The 15,705-nt window shown below is 44.1% G+C and overlaps 2 protein-coding genes across 3 annotated transcripts; both read right to left on the bottom strand.

Annotated features, from left to right (window-relative positions):
- Positions 1–274: 274 nt before the first annotated feature.
- On the bottom strand, positions 275–9,986 carry lpcat4 (lysophosphatidylcholine acyltransferase 4). The gene is made up of 13 exons (XM_018745979.2): positions 8,943–9,986; positions 7,795–8,158; positions 5,665–5,777; positions 5,501–5,561; positions 4,727–4,785; positions 4,036–4,070; positions 3,881–3,935; positions 3,537–3,619; positions 2,980–3,105; positions 1,950–2,094; positions 1,702–1,794; positions 1,073–1,208; positions 275–668 (listed from the first exon to the last, which is right to left on the bottom strand). Exons 1-13 carry the CDS (start codon positions 9,030–9,032, stop codon positions 511–513), a joined length of 1,518 nt encoding a protein of 505 aa, XP_018601495.2. The 5' UTR covers positions 9,033–9,986; the 3' UTR covers positions 275–510.
- A 751-nt stretch (positions 9,987–10,737) lies between these two features.
- On the bottom strand, positions 10,738–15,541 carry emc4 (ER membrane protein complex subunit 4). Of its 2 annotated transcripts, none has more exons than XM_018746008.2 (6): positions 15,303–15,541; positions 14,661–14,804; positions 14,044–14,158; positions 11,270–11,423; positions 11,004–11,164; positions 10,738–10,913 (listed from the first exon to the last, which is right to left on the bottom strand). In XM_018746008.2, exons 2-6 carry the CDS (start codon positions 14,762–14,764, stop codon positions 10,878–10,880), a joined length of 570 nt encoding a protein of 189 aa, XP_018601524.1. In that variant the 5' UTR covers positions 14,765–14,804; positions 15,303–15,541; the 3' UTR covers positions 10,738–10,877. The 2 variants fall into 2 exon arrangements, with proteins under 2 accessions (XP_018601524.1, XP_018601523.1); XM_018746007.2 differs by having other exon boundaries at positions 10,742–10,913; positions 15,382–15,538.
- Between the last annotated feature and the right edge of the window lie 164 nt (positions 15,542–15,705).

A 15,705-nucleotide genomic window follows, 5' to 3' on the forward strand; every position in this document is an offset into this window, starting at 1 on the left:
CCAAGTAAAAGCAATGGAGACATAGAAGGTGAAAGTCTACGCGCACACACACACACACGTCAGTGGTTGATGGATGTTCAAAACAGGACTTGTACAGATAACAGGTACATATGGGAAGTGTTTGATCTGGAGAAAGTGACCAGGCAGCAAACTGGGAAAGAATACAAAGACTGATTTTGTTCAGTTTATTTTACATTCTAGAAAAATGTTTAAAACTCTTATAAAATTAACTTTTATACACATTCATATACAACATAAAAAAAATAAAAATAACCCTGAAAACCCAGTCTTCCAGCATTTCATTGAAGGATACGGGGACATTGGGGTAAAAACACATTTTTGTAAATGCCTTCATTCACCGAAGTGGGCATCCATACATTCCTGAGTTTCACCCAAACAAACAAATATACTTAAAGTCTCATTAATATAAAATACTAAAAGGACAGATCAGGTCCACCGAGCCCATTGTTACAACATTAAAACAATCACGGTCCCAGGAACCCAGTCCTTTCAATCAGCTTTCTTACAATACACTTCTGTTCTGCTGTTGGTTGTATGGTTCTCGATCTTCTTGTTGTAAGAGAACTGTCCAATTTTGTTAGTGTTGAGGTAGTCGGTAAATAGTTTCCGATAGCAGGGGTGCTTTTTCAGTAACGTCTCCAGATCCTCTGTGGAAAAGGCAGCGATCTTCAGTCGTAACAATTTACTGCATTTGTACCCAACCGGTACTGCAGCCCCATGGAACCACGTCACAATCATACAGGGTCTCCATATAAAATTTACTCATTTAGCTGATGCTTTTCACCAAAGCAGCTTCTAATATTAAGGTTCTTAATTATTTACCCATTTATACAGCTGGGTAATTTTACTGGAGCAATTTTAGGGCAAGTACCTGCTGAAGGTGGGAATCAAACCTGCAACCTTTGGGTCTAAAGGCAGCAGCTCTAACCACTACATTACCAGCTGTCCTATAAGTTAGAGGCAGCTGAGACCCTACATTTATTACGGATTGGGAAGAAGTATTTGGTTGTAAGAGGAGGTGGGCTATAAAAACCTGGGTTCGAGTGCTCACCTTGCGTAGGCGGTCCAGCACCAGCCACCTCCAGGTACAGCGCAGCAACGTGGCGCTGAGAGAAGCCCAATAACGCAGAGAACAGGTCGCTCATCTCTTTCTCAGTCAAGCTGCCCTTTCCATCCCCATCAAAGAGCTGCAATAGAGCCAGTGATGTATTTCAGTCTAGTTGGCGTCAAAACACAAACACCTGATTCTACATGAACACAGGGCTCAGCATTTATTCTTGGGTTCATACCTGTCCTCTGGGCAATTTTTTTTTTATAAAAACCTGTCTCAAATAATGCCTGTATTCAATTTTGAAATATATCAAACAAAGTGTTTCTACCATTAATGCATCTCAGTAAACAGAACAAAGCTAAACAATCAGGGTGTTGGGTGAAAAGATCTGTTCAAAAAACCAGGAAAAAATGGAACCATTTTGCTTTATAGCAGAGAGGGGTTAAAAAAAGATGATGCAATTAGTAAGTTTCAGTATTATGATGATATTAATTCTGATGAAATATGATTATTTCCAACCTTAATTTATTGTCCACTTCTCTGATTCAACCTGTATGAAAAGTAAGCTACCTGTCCTGGAAAGTGAAGCAACAGTCAATGTCGAGCCTGTGTGCATCTGTGGTACTCACACTGAAGGAAAGATGAATGAGACTGTCCAGGTTCCAAACACCTGAGACTGCAGCCACGCTTAGAGCCAGCTGCCGGAGGTCCACCTGCTCATCCTGCAACACACGCGCGCCTCAAGAATTAATCTCCATTTTTGTTGTCACAGCTGAATTCAGTGCTCGCACCTGGGTTTGTGCTGCATGAGGCTGTCCTCATGTTGAGGACGCACGCACGCACGCACGCACCTCTCCCCTCAAGGGCCATGCTGTACCTTGGAATAGAGCCCACAGAGTTCCACAGCAGCTGCAACCTTCAGCTGCAACATTGAGCTCAGCTCCTGTGCACCGATGCACGTTTCCTGTCCCGGCTGACACGCGTCCATCATCTTTTGCACCAAAGTCTTGATGTCCGACATGCTGAGGCACAACAGGACAGGACTGGAATTTAAGGAAATAAACATGCACACAAACACCCTACCAAGGTTGAGGCATTTCAAGTAAACTGGGTAAGCTGAACAGCCCACAGTGTGTGTGTGCGTGTTGTGTTCCCCTGTATACGTGGAATAATGTAGCGTTTGCTGTAGTCCATCTTCAACTGTAAATGACTTTGGACAAAGGTGATACCAGAGTGACCACTAGGAGAGTCAATGCTTCACCTGTTGGACTGCATACACAACTCAACATTTTTTACACTCATTTGACTTTTTTTTTCCCCTCCAAGGTGACTTACAATAATTTACCTGTTTATACATCTGGGTAATTTTACTGTAGGAATTTATGATAAGTACCTTATTCAAGGATACTACAGCCAGAGGTGAGATTCGATCTTTGGGTCCAAAAGCAGCACTTTTAACCACCACAGTAGCAGCCAACTCCAACTATCAGGATACTATAACCCTACAATGTGGGCAATGAACTTGCTGGTTTGGACAGTCACCTCTGCACCACAGAAACAGAGAGGCAACTACTTGCAGCCAAAACTGAACCCCAATTGGTCAGCTAATGGTACGATATGAGATTCTCAGAAGACGTTTCCCAGTCAGCAGGTGAAGATCGAGAAATATCAGCCATGTGGGTCTCAGCTTCTGAGATATCCTGTTTATCCATTTCTCTCCCCAAAACCATTAAAATGTGTTTACAGTTTTGAGATGCAAACACATGGTAACACCAGGATGAGGGGGGCACTGGACTAAATGACAGTTCCACTCTGGTCTTGGAGAAATGTGTCAGCTAAACACATTAAATTAAATGAAGAAGTGTTCATGACCACACAGTAACATGTATATACACACAGACACTTACCCTGTACACTGCAGAATGGTCAGTGCTTTTCTGGCAGGGGGCTCCAAGGGTAGACACAGACATCCCAACTTCCAGACAGGCAGTTTGCCCTCCATCACATAGTCGGTGGCAGGAACCCCCAACTTCCTGAGGAGCAGCCAACCACACCCCTCTCATTAGCATATCTCCACTTATTCATTCAGTTGACCACCCCCAAGTCCCAATTGCTTCACCAATTCATTCAGCAGCATAATTTTCACTGCTGTAGTACTCTTGAATAAAGTACTTAAGAAGGGGAATTCAAAGCTGTCCCTTTAAGTGAAAGGAAACAGATCTAAGAACTGCGCCACCTGGTGTCCAGGGTAGTGCCTCACACTCTGGGACAAACCCTTGCAGATCAGGGCAGAACACACACACACATACACCCTCATACTGTACTAACATGGGAGTGACGACATTCTAAAAACCTCATCTTGTACACACACACACACACACACACACACACACACACACCTTTCCAGGAAGGTTTGAGACACATGCCAAGAGGGATTAGTCCATGTTTGAACATTCTGACTCACTGTGCCATAAGCTTCTGGACGTTATCTGCATAGAGGGTGGGGTCCCTCTTCTCCTCCTCGGATGGACTGTATACTGGCAGGAACTAAGGGCACGCACGGTAAACAAGTTACAGCTGAGATCAGGGAGAACGAGCGACTGCACCCAATGCACATACGCACATTACAAAATCTTTTTCATACTACTGACCCAGCCATTGCTCTGGTTGTACAACAACTAGTACTGGAACATGTCAAATTAAAACTAAATGGGGTGGGGGAATAAATAAAATGGGAAAAAAGTTACACAACATGTAACTTTCTCCCTTTATAAGCGAGGGAGGGGAATCAAGAGTAGTCAGGCTTACCTCCACAGTGATGTTGGTGTAAAGTTGAGAAGTCGTGTACCACAGTGCCTGTACCCTGAAACCAGGGGGGGTTATTTACCAGTGCTGTTATGAAGGAGCGATGTTATGTGTTATTTACAGTGGCAGTGCGTGCTGGGGGTGGGGTTCCTCCTTACCAGCCTGTCCCCTTCCAGGTCCAGCGAACAGTGTCCTGTAAAAGGACAGGATGTTTATTCTACACATTAAAAACAGAGCAGCAGTACTTTCGTGGGGGGGGGAGGGTTTCAAACCTACACTGACAGAGCAAAAGAGAAGCAACTGTTGTATAGTGGTATTTACGGGGGGACGGGGTATACATATACATACATAGCACTGCTTAAAAGGTGTGAGAGCCCTGTAGGGATAGTGACTTCTGTACAACAAAACAAAAACCGTAGAGCTTAAATTGCTCATTTATACTGCTGATCCTACTTAACTACTTGGTTTACCCAGTGCAACTTGGGATTCACTTACTTTCACACCCGCAATATTTGCAGGTTTCTACCACACACACACACACACACACACACACACACACACGATTTTCTCTAAGCAACATGGGGAACTTGTCATTACACACCAGTTATGTCACATGAGAAACACAATCATTTAGTAACTTTTGTGGTAAAAGTAAGGGACACAAAGGGTTACCATACTCTGAATCAGCACTGGATATGTATTTTTTTTCCATAGACGAGTTAATGTTTACAGTTTTTAAGTTGGTCCTGAATGTACTACTGTAGTAGAAGGCAGCTTTCCCCACTATGAGCACAGGTCCTGTTGCCAGTGGTCGATCGGGGGGGGGGGGAATGGGGGCAGAAATCTCACCAGTTTGTTGGGGTACCGCAGCAGTACAGGCTGGACGGGGACTCCTGGAGCAAACCCCCCTGAAAGACATGACAGAGTCCCTTAAGTGCTCCTCTTTGCTTTTTCTTCAGGGTTTGGTAGCAAGTGTTACCACAGACACCTCTGCTTCCCTGTTGCCCACATTACACCCTGTAATCACAGTACCAGAGTACACAGCGCTATTGATTTCTCTGAATGTTTACAACATTGAATTCAGTCAGATGCTTTGTCAGTTCCAATAGTAAATTAAGGGGGGGGGGGGGGCACCAGTGTTTTGTTACAGCCTTGATATGGAAGGTGATAAAATGTGCAAAAGTAAGAGCCCTCCCCCATTAATCTGAGTAAAAACAGAAAGACCTGATCTGAGCAGCCCTCTAAAATACAGTTTGACACCAACAGGACCTGGTTACCTCTGCCTGCTTGATGGTCTCTCTCTCTCTCACACACACACACACACACACACACACACACACACACACACACACACTTTGGTGGTGGAATGACCTCCCCCTCTCAAATTCAAGTGTCTCAAAAGATGTCAAACTCACTTCTCCACCGACCTCCCATGTGCTTAGACAACATAGTGTATGGTTAAGAATTAACACCCTGTATGTAGCCACTCCTGTAAAGTAAACTGGTTCATACCATGGTATGAAGGAAACTAATTTGAACTCAAGAATCACATCTGCATTCAGATCCCTCCTCCTGAGGATGTAGTGAACTTTGTGGAGGTTTCCTTGCACCCTTGCCACTCACCATGCTTGAATTTGATGAGCGCCTGACCGTTGGTTGTGGTTCCTTCTGGGAAGAGCAGCATCTAACAAGAATAACAAAATTTTATTGAAGACCTCACCTCTCCGCACATCAATCCAGGAGGAGCTATGAATGTGCAAAGTAGTCTGGCTACCACATCCACACACCTGAGGCCAGCGACCATTGGACTGCAGTCTCTCACTGAGCTGTGCAGCGCAACGTCTTCTCGATTCTGGATCCTTCCGGCTCACTAGCAGTGACTGGTTGAACTCCAGCAGCGCTAAGAGGGAAGGAGTGACATGACATTGTGTCACCTGGAAAGATACTAGCAGTCATTTTGTTGTCATTGGTACCAGGGTTTGTCACCAGAGGGTGTTCAAGACCTCTGTAGTTGAACAGGTAGAATCATTGATTAGGAGGACTTGATGATCATGTTTAATATGATACATTGAGAAGTCTGATTCAAAATGGTCAAAGTTGTGAACTGCATGTTTTTTTCTTCTTCTCCCCTAGAAAGCACTCAGACAGGACAGCTGGTAGCATAGCAGTTAGAGGTACTGCCTTTGGATCCAAAGGTTGCAGGTTTGATCCCCACCTTTGACCGTGGTACCCTTGAGCAAGGCATTTACCCTAAATTGCTCCAGGAAGTTACCCAGCTGTATAAATGGGTAAATACCAGTTACAACCTTAAGTAATTGTAATATTAACATTGTAAGTTGCTTTGAAGAGACATGTCAGCTAAATTAGTGTAAATGTCAAAAATGAAGTGGAACTGTGTCAAATTGTGACTGATAAAACAAAAGCCACAACTGGCTTTTTTTTAGAGTAGGAGGGTACGACTGGCAGAGAAACATGGAGGGGTGGGGTCTGTGCTGGTCAGTATGAGGACAGTCATCTCAGGAGATGAATTTCCAAACAGAAATTTAATCAACTAACAATAGATATACAGTTTGAAAGCAGGAGGAGACTGACTGCATGGAGTGACATCAGGGATCTTGAGTCTTTACAGACTCAGGTCGTACCGCGTCCTGTTAACCATGTCTTGCACACTCAAAGTAACCTCCACAACCTGGCATAAAGTCAAAACGCCTCTGGAAAAACAGGCAACCTGAACATGTTCTCAGCTGGTGGCGTGACAGTAAGGCAGGGCAGCTGTCGCCAACACCACGACGTGGTACTGAGAGCACCAGTCCTGAACTTGAAAACACTGAGAAGCTCAAAACCTCCACCGACATATGTATGAGGGCTGAAGAAAAGGGCACGACCCAAGATGGAAGTAAACAGAGATCCAAAGCTCCTTCAATACAGAGTAGACATTGGAGGTCCACCTGGACAAGTGAATCGCACTCTCAGACATAGACCAGTAGAGGTAAACTGGTCTCCCAGAAGGTCACCATCATCACAGAACTAGCAGTTTCTTGGGAAGAGGCACCAAGAAGCTTGAGAGAAGGAAAGGAAAGGAAAACATGCAGGAGGCTGAATGGCTGGTCACCTCCAGTTGATAGAGAGCTGTGGTTTTCTTGGACAGTCACTCTGGAGAATGTTTGGGGAGCTGGGGACAAGTGGTAGATAGGACAGCAGTCCAAAAGGTGGAAGACAAAGTCCCAGGCTGGCTCTGAGGGACCGAATGAACACATGCGGTCACCACAAATAAGCAGTGACCGATGACCACCTCTGTCCTGCTATCCGGAAGAACTGGGTTGAGGAAACAGCTACTGACTGACTGACAGATAGGCAGACACAGATGGTGATGCTGAGCCACAATTAGTCTACAGAATTGTTTTATTTTTTTTTTTTTTTTTTAAATATAAACATTTACATTTATTTAGCAGACGCTTTTCTTAAAAGCGACTTCCAATGAACTCTATGTAGCGTTATCAACCCACATACCTTATTCACCACAGTGACTTACACTGCTAGATACACTACTTAATGGGTCACTCATCTATACATCAGTGGAGCACACACACTCTGTCACACACACAAATACAACCGAAGTTCCTTGAAGTATCTATTTTACTGTATCATTTAAATTTGTTTAAGAGGTATAATTCCATCAAAAATGTAATTTTGAAGCTTGTGAAATTAAAAAAAAAAAAAAAAAGTTTCTTCCCATTAAGACATTTTAAACTTAACTTTGTTTTTTCTGGTACGTTCTGGAATTGAACAAATGCAGAAATTTACTGGACAGGTAAAACGTCAGACATACCCATCTTGCAGACTAAGTTTTATTTTTTTTTTTTTAAAAAAAAGGTCTCGGCAACTTCCTTCATTCTGCTACATTCATCTTGGCTCACCTCCAATGACAGGGAGGGTGGTGTTTTCTGAGCGGGACACTACGGTGGGCAGTCCAGCCACACACAGAATCAGCATGTCCAGGAAGCTGCTGTGAGGGGCTACGGCGAGCAGCGGCGCCTCCTTCGGTGCCGCTTGGCGGCCCTTGACCTTGACCCAGAAGAAGCCCAGGGAGAAGAACACCGCACGGCTGAGGAGCAGCATCATGGGGTGCAGCACCCAGCTCCTCCACCCCCGCACGGGCTGCGCCCTCTCCTCCGCCGAGAGGCCGGCGAGCCGCAGCTTCGCAACGGGCCACATGAGCAAGAAAAGCAGGGCGGCCAAGGCAACACGCACTGGGAAGAGCACCAGACCCATAAGCAGAACCTGCGGAACCACGTGGGACAGTCAGTCAGTCTACAGTAAAACTCAACAGGCGCACGCACACACACACACACGTCATATTTCAGGAAGACTAGAGAAAATATTTCAGATGTTCTCTTAATATGTCTCGAGTCCCTTTCCACAGGGACTCCGTTTATCCAGGATTATCTGAAGGTACTGGACACCAGTGTAGAATGAGATCATGTCACATAAGAATACCCATAATGCTGGATTCCTACAATAATATTTATCATCCTCAGCATCACTTGATCAGTGGGATGCTTTGAATAAACTTCCAAAGACTGAGTTACATTTTTGGATATTAGAAAGGGTCTCTCTCTCTCTCTCTCTCTCTCTCTCTCTCTCTCTCTCTCTCTCTCACACACACACACACACACACACCGCTGATCAGCAACTGTAACCCTTCGGGCTGCATTATTTACCTGTAATTATTTGCATTTTGTCCAGATATTGATTATGGCTCCAACTTGTTGTGGAAACAGTTCCTTTGCTTAGGAAATTAACACTTAATAACTGGAGTTTTGTATCTAACTTTCAAGGACAGCACTTTTTAACAGACGTCACAAGCCGAAACTCCAGATTTGGGCCATTCTGTAAAGAATCCCTGAGCCTTAATCTGCGTCACCAGTAAAATATCACATGTGGACGCCGTGCGCGCGCGCGCATCACTGTGACCTCGCCCTTCGGCCACCGACGGATACCTCCGTTCGGATCGATACCCTTCCATCGATCCAGCGACCATCATCCATCCATCCATCCATCTTACCTGGAGCTTCCGCCAGGCGCTCAGCCGGAGCTCGTGCACGAAGGGGTTCGCGGCGCCGGCTGCGCGCGCCTCGTTGTTGTTCCGCCCCATTACGACACGCGGCGACCCCGAGTCTCGCGCCGCAGCTCCGTCTCCCGCTCGAGCGCCAATCGTCTCAGCTGAGGAACCCGGTGAGATGCGGTCGCTACACAGTAGCGATATGGACAAATAATTCACTCAAAACCGAGAGAAAACGCTGGAAACTTTCGCACAAAAGTTCTCTTCTCAGTACCGTATAAAACGGGGAGAAGGGAAAAGTGAAAGATACTTCGGAAACTGGAAGGAGAGGAAAAATAAAACATCCGAGGGTCCAAAGGTAAGACACACACAAAAAAAAAAAAAGTAGTATCCGGCTTCCTGGTTGCGTGGGGGCTTAAAACTCGCCCAGTGTGTTCATGGTGTACGAACACTGACCGTCCGTCCGGCTGCACTCAGGGGGCGCCCCCCACTCTTGGAGCTCTTATAGCCGGAGCCTCCCAAGGCCTCCCCACCCCAAACCTGCGGGACCAGTCCGTCCGAGACATTCTTGCGCGCGGCACGTGCGAGCGAGTGATAAGCAGCAGCACCTGGTCGCGGGCCCGCGCAGCAGCGCCCCTCGTGGCTGCCACGTGCCTCTGCCGCCTGAATGGCGGGGTTACGCAATAGGAGCCAGAAGAACCGGCTCCTGGCAGAACACTGCGCGTGCGATTACTTGGATTTTGCCATCACCATTATTATTATATTAATCTTTATTTAGCTGACGCCATAGTCCAAAGCAAGTTAGAGTAATCTTGTATTCAAAGCTACAGCATTTACAGATGCATTAATAGTTATGTAATTTTCCTGCAATAATTAAGTACCTTCACCAAGGTTACTATAGCAAAAGGAGGGAACCAGGAACCTTGAAATTGCCAAAAGACAGCCCTAAACACTACACCCCCTGCTGCCTCCAGAGCATGTGTGAAATGTACATTGTACACTGAAAATTCTCTGACATTTTCCACTTAAACTTGCTCAGGTTTCAGGTAATGTCTCCCTCAGGGTGTTATGTTTGCTCTGCCTGTTGCCATATTGCTTTGGGGAGGACTTAACACCCAGCATCCTACTCCACACACACACACACACACACACACACACACACACACACACACACACACACACACACACACAGAGCTGCACAAACCAGACTGACTGTAAAGGACTGTGTGTTGAGATACAGTACAAGACTCACTAAGGCAGTAAATACCACTCTGCCTAGACAAGCATGACCTCAGCAGGGCAGAACCTGGTACAAAAGGTGATTTACTTTTCTTGCATAAGACATTGTAGATTTCTGTTGAGATAAATGCAAAATATGCAAGTTATGCAGGGGCACATTTCTGAGAGCTTTTGTTCAATAACAAGAGTAAAAACCAAAACCACTAATGGTCTAATTGCAGGTTAACATTCAACATTACATTAACCCTTCTCAGACATAACATATTGCAACTTAAACATATAGCTCAACTGCACAAAAAGCATTTTAGTAATTGATTACCTTGAGTACTTAATGAAATGAGTGGTTACTTGGAGACGTCATGACATAAATACAGGGCAGCTTGGGCACATTTCAACAAAATATTTTTGCGTTTCTCCTCTCAAATAGTTATTAATATTTATTAATCACTGTGTAACAAATTCTGAAGCTTGAAAGTAGGGAAGATCCAGAAACACAACCCAGGTTGCAAGTTATCAAACTGTCAGAGGCAAACACTTATAAACAGCAAAAGGTAGGTTTTGTTTGATCATGAAAACTTTTATTGAGCAAGAAAGGTAATGAGGAACTCTGTGCACCAACAACAGCATCATTGTGAAATCAGCAATTTCAAGAATGCGTACGGAAAGGAATCGGGGCGTGGATACGTTTCTTCATTCTTTTTACAGCACCATACCTCCACCCATTATCTCCATCCTCTGAAGAAAAACATGTAAACACTTAGTATTAAATGGAAAATCTGTGAACCAGAGTGCCACTACTGAAGTGTGTTACCCAAGCAGGCTCACCTGAGGAGGTTCTATGAAGGCCAGCCAGTCAGAAGAATGTGTGGGTAAAAGCCCCATGGACTGACACTTGTATATGGCCAATGCTGACCCAAGGAGGTTGCCGATGAGATAGACGATTCCTTGAAGCCACTGCTGGCTGGAACTTTCTAGAAGCTTAAAAGCTAGGGAACGGGAAGCAGAGTTATGCAGTGATTGAAGGGTGTACCGTAGAGTAAATGTCACACCTAGATGCCCAGCGGGCACTGTAGGCTGCGAGGGCTACTTACTGGCAGACAAGGACATCAGCGCTTGGATGGGCCTCCAGGCCATCATGCAGACCATCATGATGGGGAAGATGGAGATGGTGTTGCCAGACATGTACATGATGAACAGATTCATGGGAATCTGCTTCAGGGGGCCAAGAGCCACATCCCAGCACCTCTGATGGAAAGAGAGAGGGGGGACGGACGGAGTCAGCACAGGACCGGACCAGGCCACCTTTCAGGACTGACCGAGCATGAGGATGAAGGCCACCAACATGTAGCTCTTCTGCAGTGACACTGTTGCACCACACTGTAACGCAGACTAGCTTTAAGGGAATTTCCTCTGTCTCCCACATGTACCGAGTCATACAAGACGTCACACATTCTGGTCTTACCTATACAGGTGCGCTCATGGTGACATCACCTGCACTCTAAAGTGGTTTTTATTGCTATTCCTCTATATAGCCTGTATACAGAGGATCGAAATGTAATTTCTCTGGAGACCATGGTGCAACACAGGACAGTACGCAGGACTACATAAAGTGCAAATACACAAGAGTACGAGACAAGTACAGGAGAATAAATACATAGGACATGGACTGTAAATTGTAAACCATCTGTAGTGCATCGAGTCGTGCTGGGGTAGCTATTTGACTGTGCCAGTTGAGTGCTGGGAGGCAGCAGGGTGTTCAGTAATCTGACAGCCTCAGAGAAGAAACTGTTGTGGAGTCTGCTGGTGGTGGCACGGATGCTCCTGTACCTTCTGCCAGATGACAAGAAGGCAAAAAGTCCACGAAGGGGGTGAGAAGGGTTGTCCGCAATACTGGTGGCTTTGCAGATGAAGCGGTTGTTGTATGATTGTTCAATTACTAACACGAACCAGATCACCGCAGAGCCGTAGCCACTGATTCACAAAGCAACAACATTTTCCAGAGTTCTTCTGTTCATTTTTGCATTGATTAGAAAAATACCACCACTTCTCTTAGAGTGTCAGTTTCAGCTAAGAATCTTGCAGCCATTAAAAGATTCTAGGAGACACTAGAACATTCTAGACAACAGACCCTAAAAAGTAGTGGAATATCTGGTGCTTGGAACCCAATGCCACAATTTGCCGAAATTTTCTAATTTCAGTAATGTGGAATATTCTTCTAAAACTAACATATAGTACGAACTAACGGTAAAAGTATGTTTAATCCAACAAAACTGAAAATGCAAAAATGATATAGTAAAATGTCTACTACATTGTGACAATGGATGAAGACAGAAAAAATTAGTCCAATTTTTAAGGATGCAGCCCAACGCTGTGTTGCAGAACAGCTTTACTTCTTTCACCAGAACGAACGAGAGTTTGTTCAATGAGTTTAGAGCTACAAGCTGGATGTACAACATTGAAGAGACAAATGTAAAAAACAAAATCCTGAATATAAATGAAAGAATATAATCTAAATTCTGAGAAACCAAAAAAAAAAGTATTTCTACATGGATGTTTTAGTTTCTGTTCGCGGACCAGCTATATGATGCTATTCTCATTCAGGTACAATTTCTCCACAGGCTATGAATGACTGAGTTACAAATATTACAAGTTACAAACATTTTTGTTCAAGTGTTAATTTACTTGTTTGTTTTTTAAAACTTCCGTTTGCAGTGGAAAAAACGTAATCTGTGTTTATCCACTGAGAGAATAGATGTCAGTAAAAAAAAAAAGAAGGGGGGGGGGGGGGGGGGGGAAGAGGGGGGAAAAAAATAAAATTGGAACAATGGACCCTCAATTCAATTCAGTCCCAACGTGCCAGGCAGTCCTTTGGGCACATCTTTGATCGGCATCTCATGGTGTTCGTTCACTTTATTTAGATTATCACCTTTTTTTGTAAACCAAAACATCCTTATTAATTTATATTTTAATCTTATAAATTTTGAATTGTTACAAATTCCAACCATTTATTTAATCTTGTTTTGTTAACATTACCCAGAAGAGAGACAAATGGAACACAACATCTTACATAACTGATTAGACAGAGGAAACAATTATTCTTATAAACTTGTGTTAATTCATCTGTTGAAAACCTGTTAAATCATCAGTAAAAAACTGAAGAAAAACCAGCTCCAGTAATAGCGCAGCTCCCTCATCTTTTCCAGTGGAAATGCAAATTAAAGTGTGTTGCCAAGCAGCACTAAAATGACCAGGCAGGTACGACAGGATTCAAGAACAATGAAAACAACAGATGAATATGTTTACATGCCAAAAATTCCCAGCAACTCTATCGGTGTGGTGGTGACGCTGGAAATGTACCATAGTAACACAGTGCCATGTCAAGAGAGTCCTAATCTCTTGCAGTTCTATCTGTGACTTTACAATTTCGTGAGTGATCTGGTTAAGCCTGGAAAACCTGTGTTACAATTATGTTGTGTTACAATTTAATTATACCTAATTTATATAATATTTACTGAATACCAATATCAGGGAATGCATACAAAGTTTAAAGAAATAAAGTTTGTATGCATCCCCTGATATTGGTATTCAGTAAATCTCTGTCTCATCATGCAAGACACCGGTGATCACAAATAATTTACATGTGGAATAAAGGCATTTCGGTTAATGAATTTAAAACTTGCAGAGTAGGAGTAGTTAGTTTACCCCTTGATAATATTAACTGATTTTGATCATAAAGCAAATAAAGGAGTAAGAGCACCACTGTGTGGACCATCATCAACACAAATAGTGCACTCAATATTGAAAGTACGTAAAACATCACAGTAAACACAAACAGCTCAGGATGTCAAACTGTTACCGTCCTCACCTTCTCCACAAGGTTTCTGTCAGCCTCTTGGACGCTTGTGTCAGGTACAGGCTTGTCTGAATATCCGATTGGGTATAAAGTGTCCCCTTGGCTGCTTTGCCTGTCACCACGACTTCTGCAAGATGGTACAGGAAACTGAAGTCACACCAGACACATCCAAAAATCATCATGAATGAGTATCATCTGAAAGACTTTGAAACTGCCTCCCACCAGCACATGCGCTGCAGGTTAATCCACCTATCCTTCCAAACACCAGCTATGAGGATTCCAATCCAGCTCAGTCTGCGTGGAGTCTTCCATGGGTTTCACAGTCTAAAGACATGACTTTCAGCTAATTGGTGACTCTAAACTGCCTATAGCCTGTGTGTGTGTGGCTGCCTTATGATGGACTGCGATAAACTCTGAAAACCCATGACCCTACCAAAGAAAAACAGTTAATGAAAGAGAGTGAGTGAGGCAGTGTGTTTTCAGTACTGCAGTTCTTCAGACCCTGAGATGGCCAGGAAACACACCAATTTGAGAGAAAATCTACAGCTACTGGAGAGTCTCAGTTCACATGCAGCACCATTAAAGTCCATCTGGGGATTTTTCAGGTCACCAGTGAGAGCGGTACTTGCCTTGTATTCCCCAGACTCAGTTCCAATGCCCACTTCATTCTTCTGGTGCCGCCTCCTCCTCGGGTGGACACTGCACCTCCTCCATGCCCCCCTGGAGATGCCATGGTAACCTCACGTGCTACCACCAACTTCTGAGCTCCTGATCTATAAAAAAAACAATGGACATAAAAGGTGACCATCACATCTGAAGAAGTGGAATGCAACAAAGTTCAGTGGTTGAACACTCTTCAAAACATGCTTGAGGACACTGTATATAATGAACATCAAAACTTCAGATAAGAGAAAGGCACATCTTTAATATGACTAACTTCTCATTGATTGTGTCTTAGGCATCACGACAAGCGCATGCGCAGTGCGCCCCGCGCAGTCGGTACCGCATTACAATCTCTTCTTGACAGACTCAGCTGCGGAGCTATTAGAGGTTACTCAATTTGTCCGAAGAGAAAAACTTGCTCCTAATAATTTATCTAAAAATGAACGAAGAGTTTTCTTCTAATTATTTTCGTTCGGTAAGTAATTTAAAAAACCGATAGTCTTACTGGCTAGGTAGGTACCACATCTTTAACACGATAGTTAGGGTACAACAATAGGCAATATTTACATAGAAATGGGAAAACGAGATAGTGAAGGAGAAACACTCGCCGTTCCGTTCGTTCGATGTTTGTCGTCGAGCTGTTCGCTGGACGTTCGTTCGAACCAGGCAATAGAGAAGTGCACTGACCTGTTGACGTCGACTTTAAAAAAGCAAATAAGTTGCAGTCCGTTCCTCAAGCAAATGAGTGGGTGGATTGGTATTTTATAACAATTTACAACGCAAACTGCACCATAGAACAGACGTCAGCTCTTCTTTTGACTCTTGCGCGGAATGATGACGACACGAGGCCGACCAGTGCAGCGTCGCGCACAAATTAATCGTCACAAACGTCCGCTCAATGCAGAGTCAGTGTGAAGCGGAAATTTACTCATATAGCAATGCTGTATATTTTACTTACTGGTCAAGGTTAGACCTTCGCGTAATTATTGACACCAAACAAAAAGGCTAATC

Source organism: Scleropages formosus, chromosome 11, assembly GCF_900964775.1.
Source record: "Scleropages formosus chromosome 11, fSclFor1.1, whole genome shotgun sequence".
Taxonomy (NCBI): domain Eukaryota; kingdom Metazoa; phylum Chordata; class Actinopteri; order Osteoglossiformes; family Osteoglossidae; genus Scleropages; species Scleropages formosus.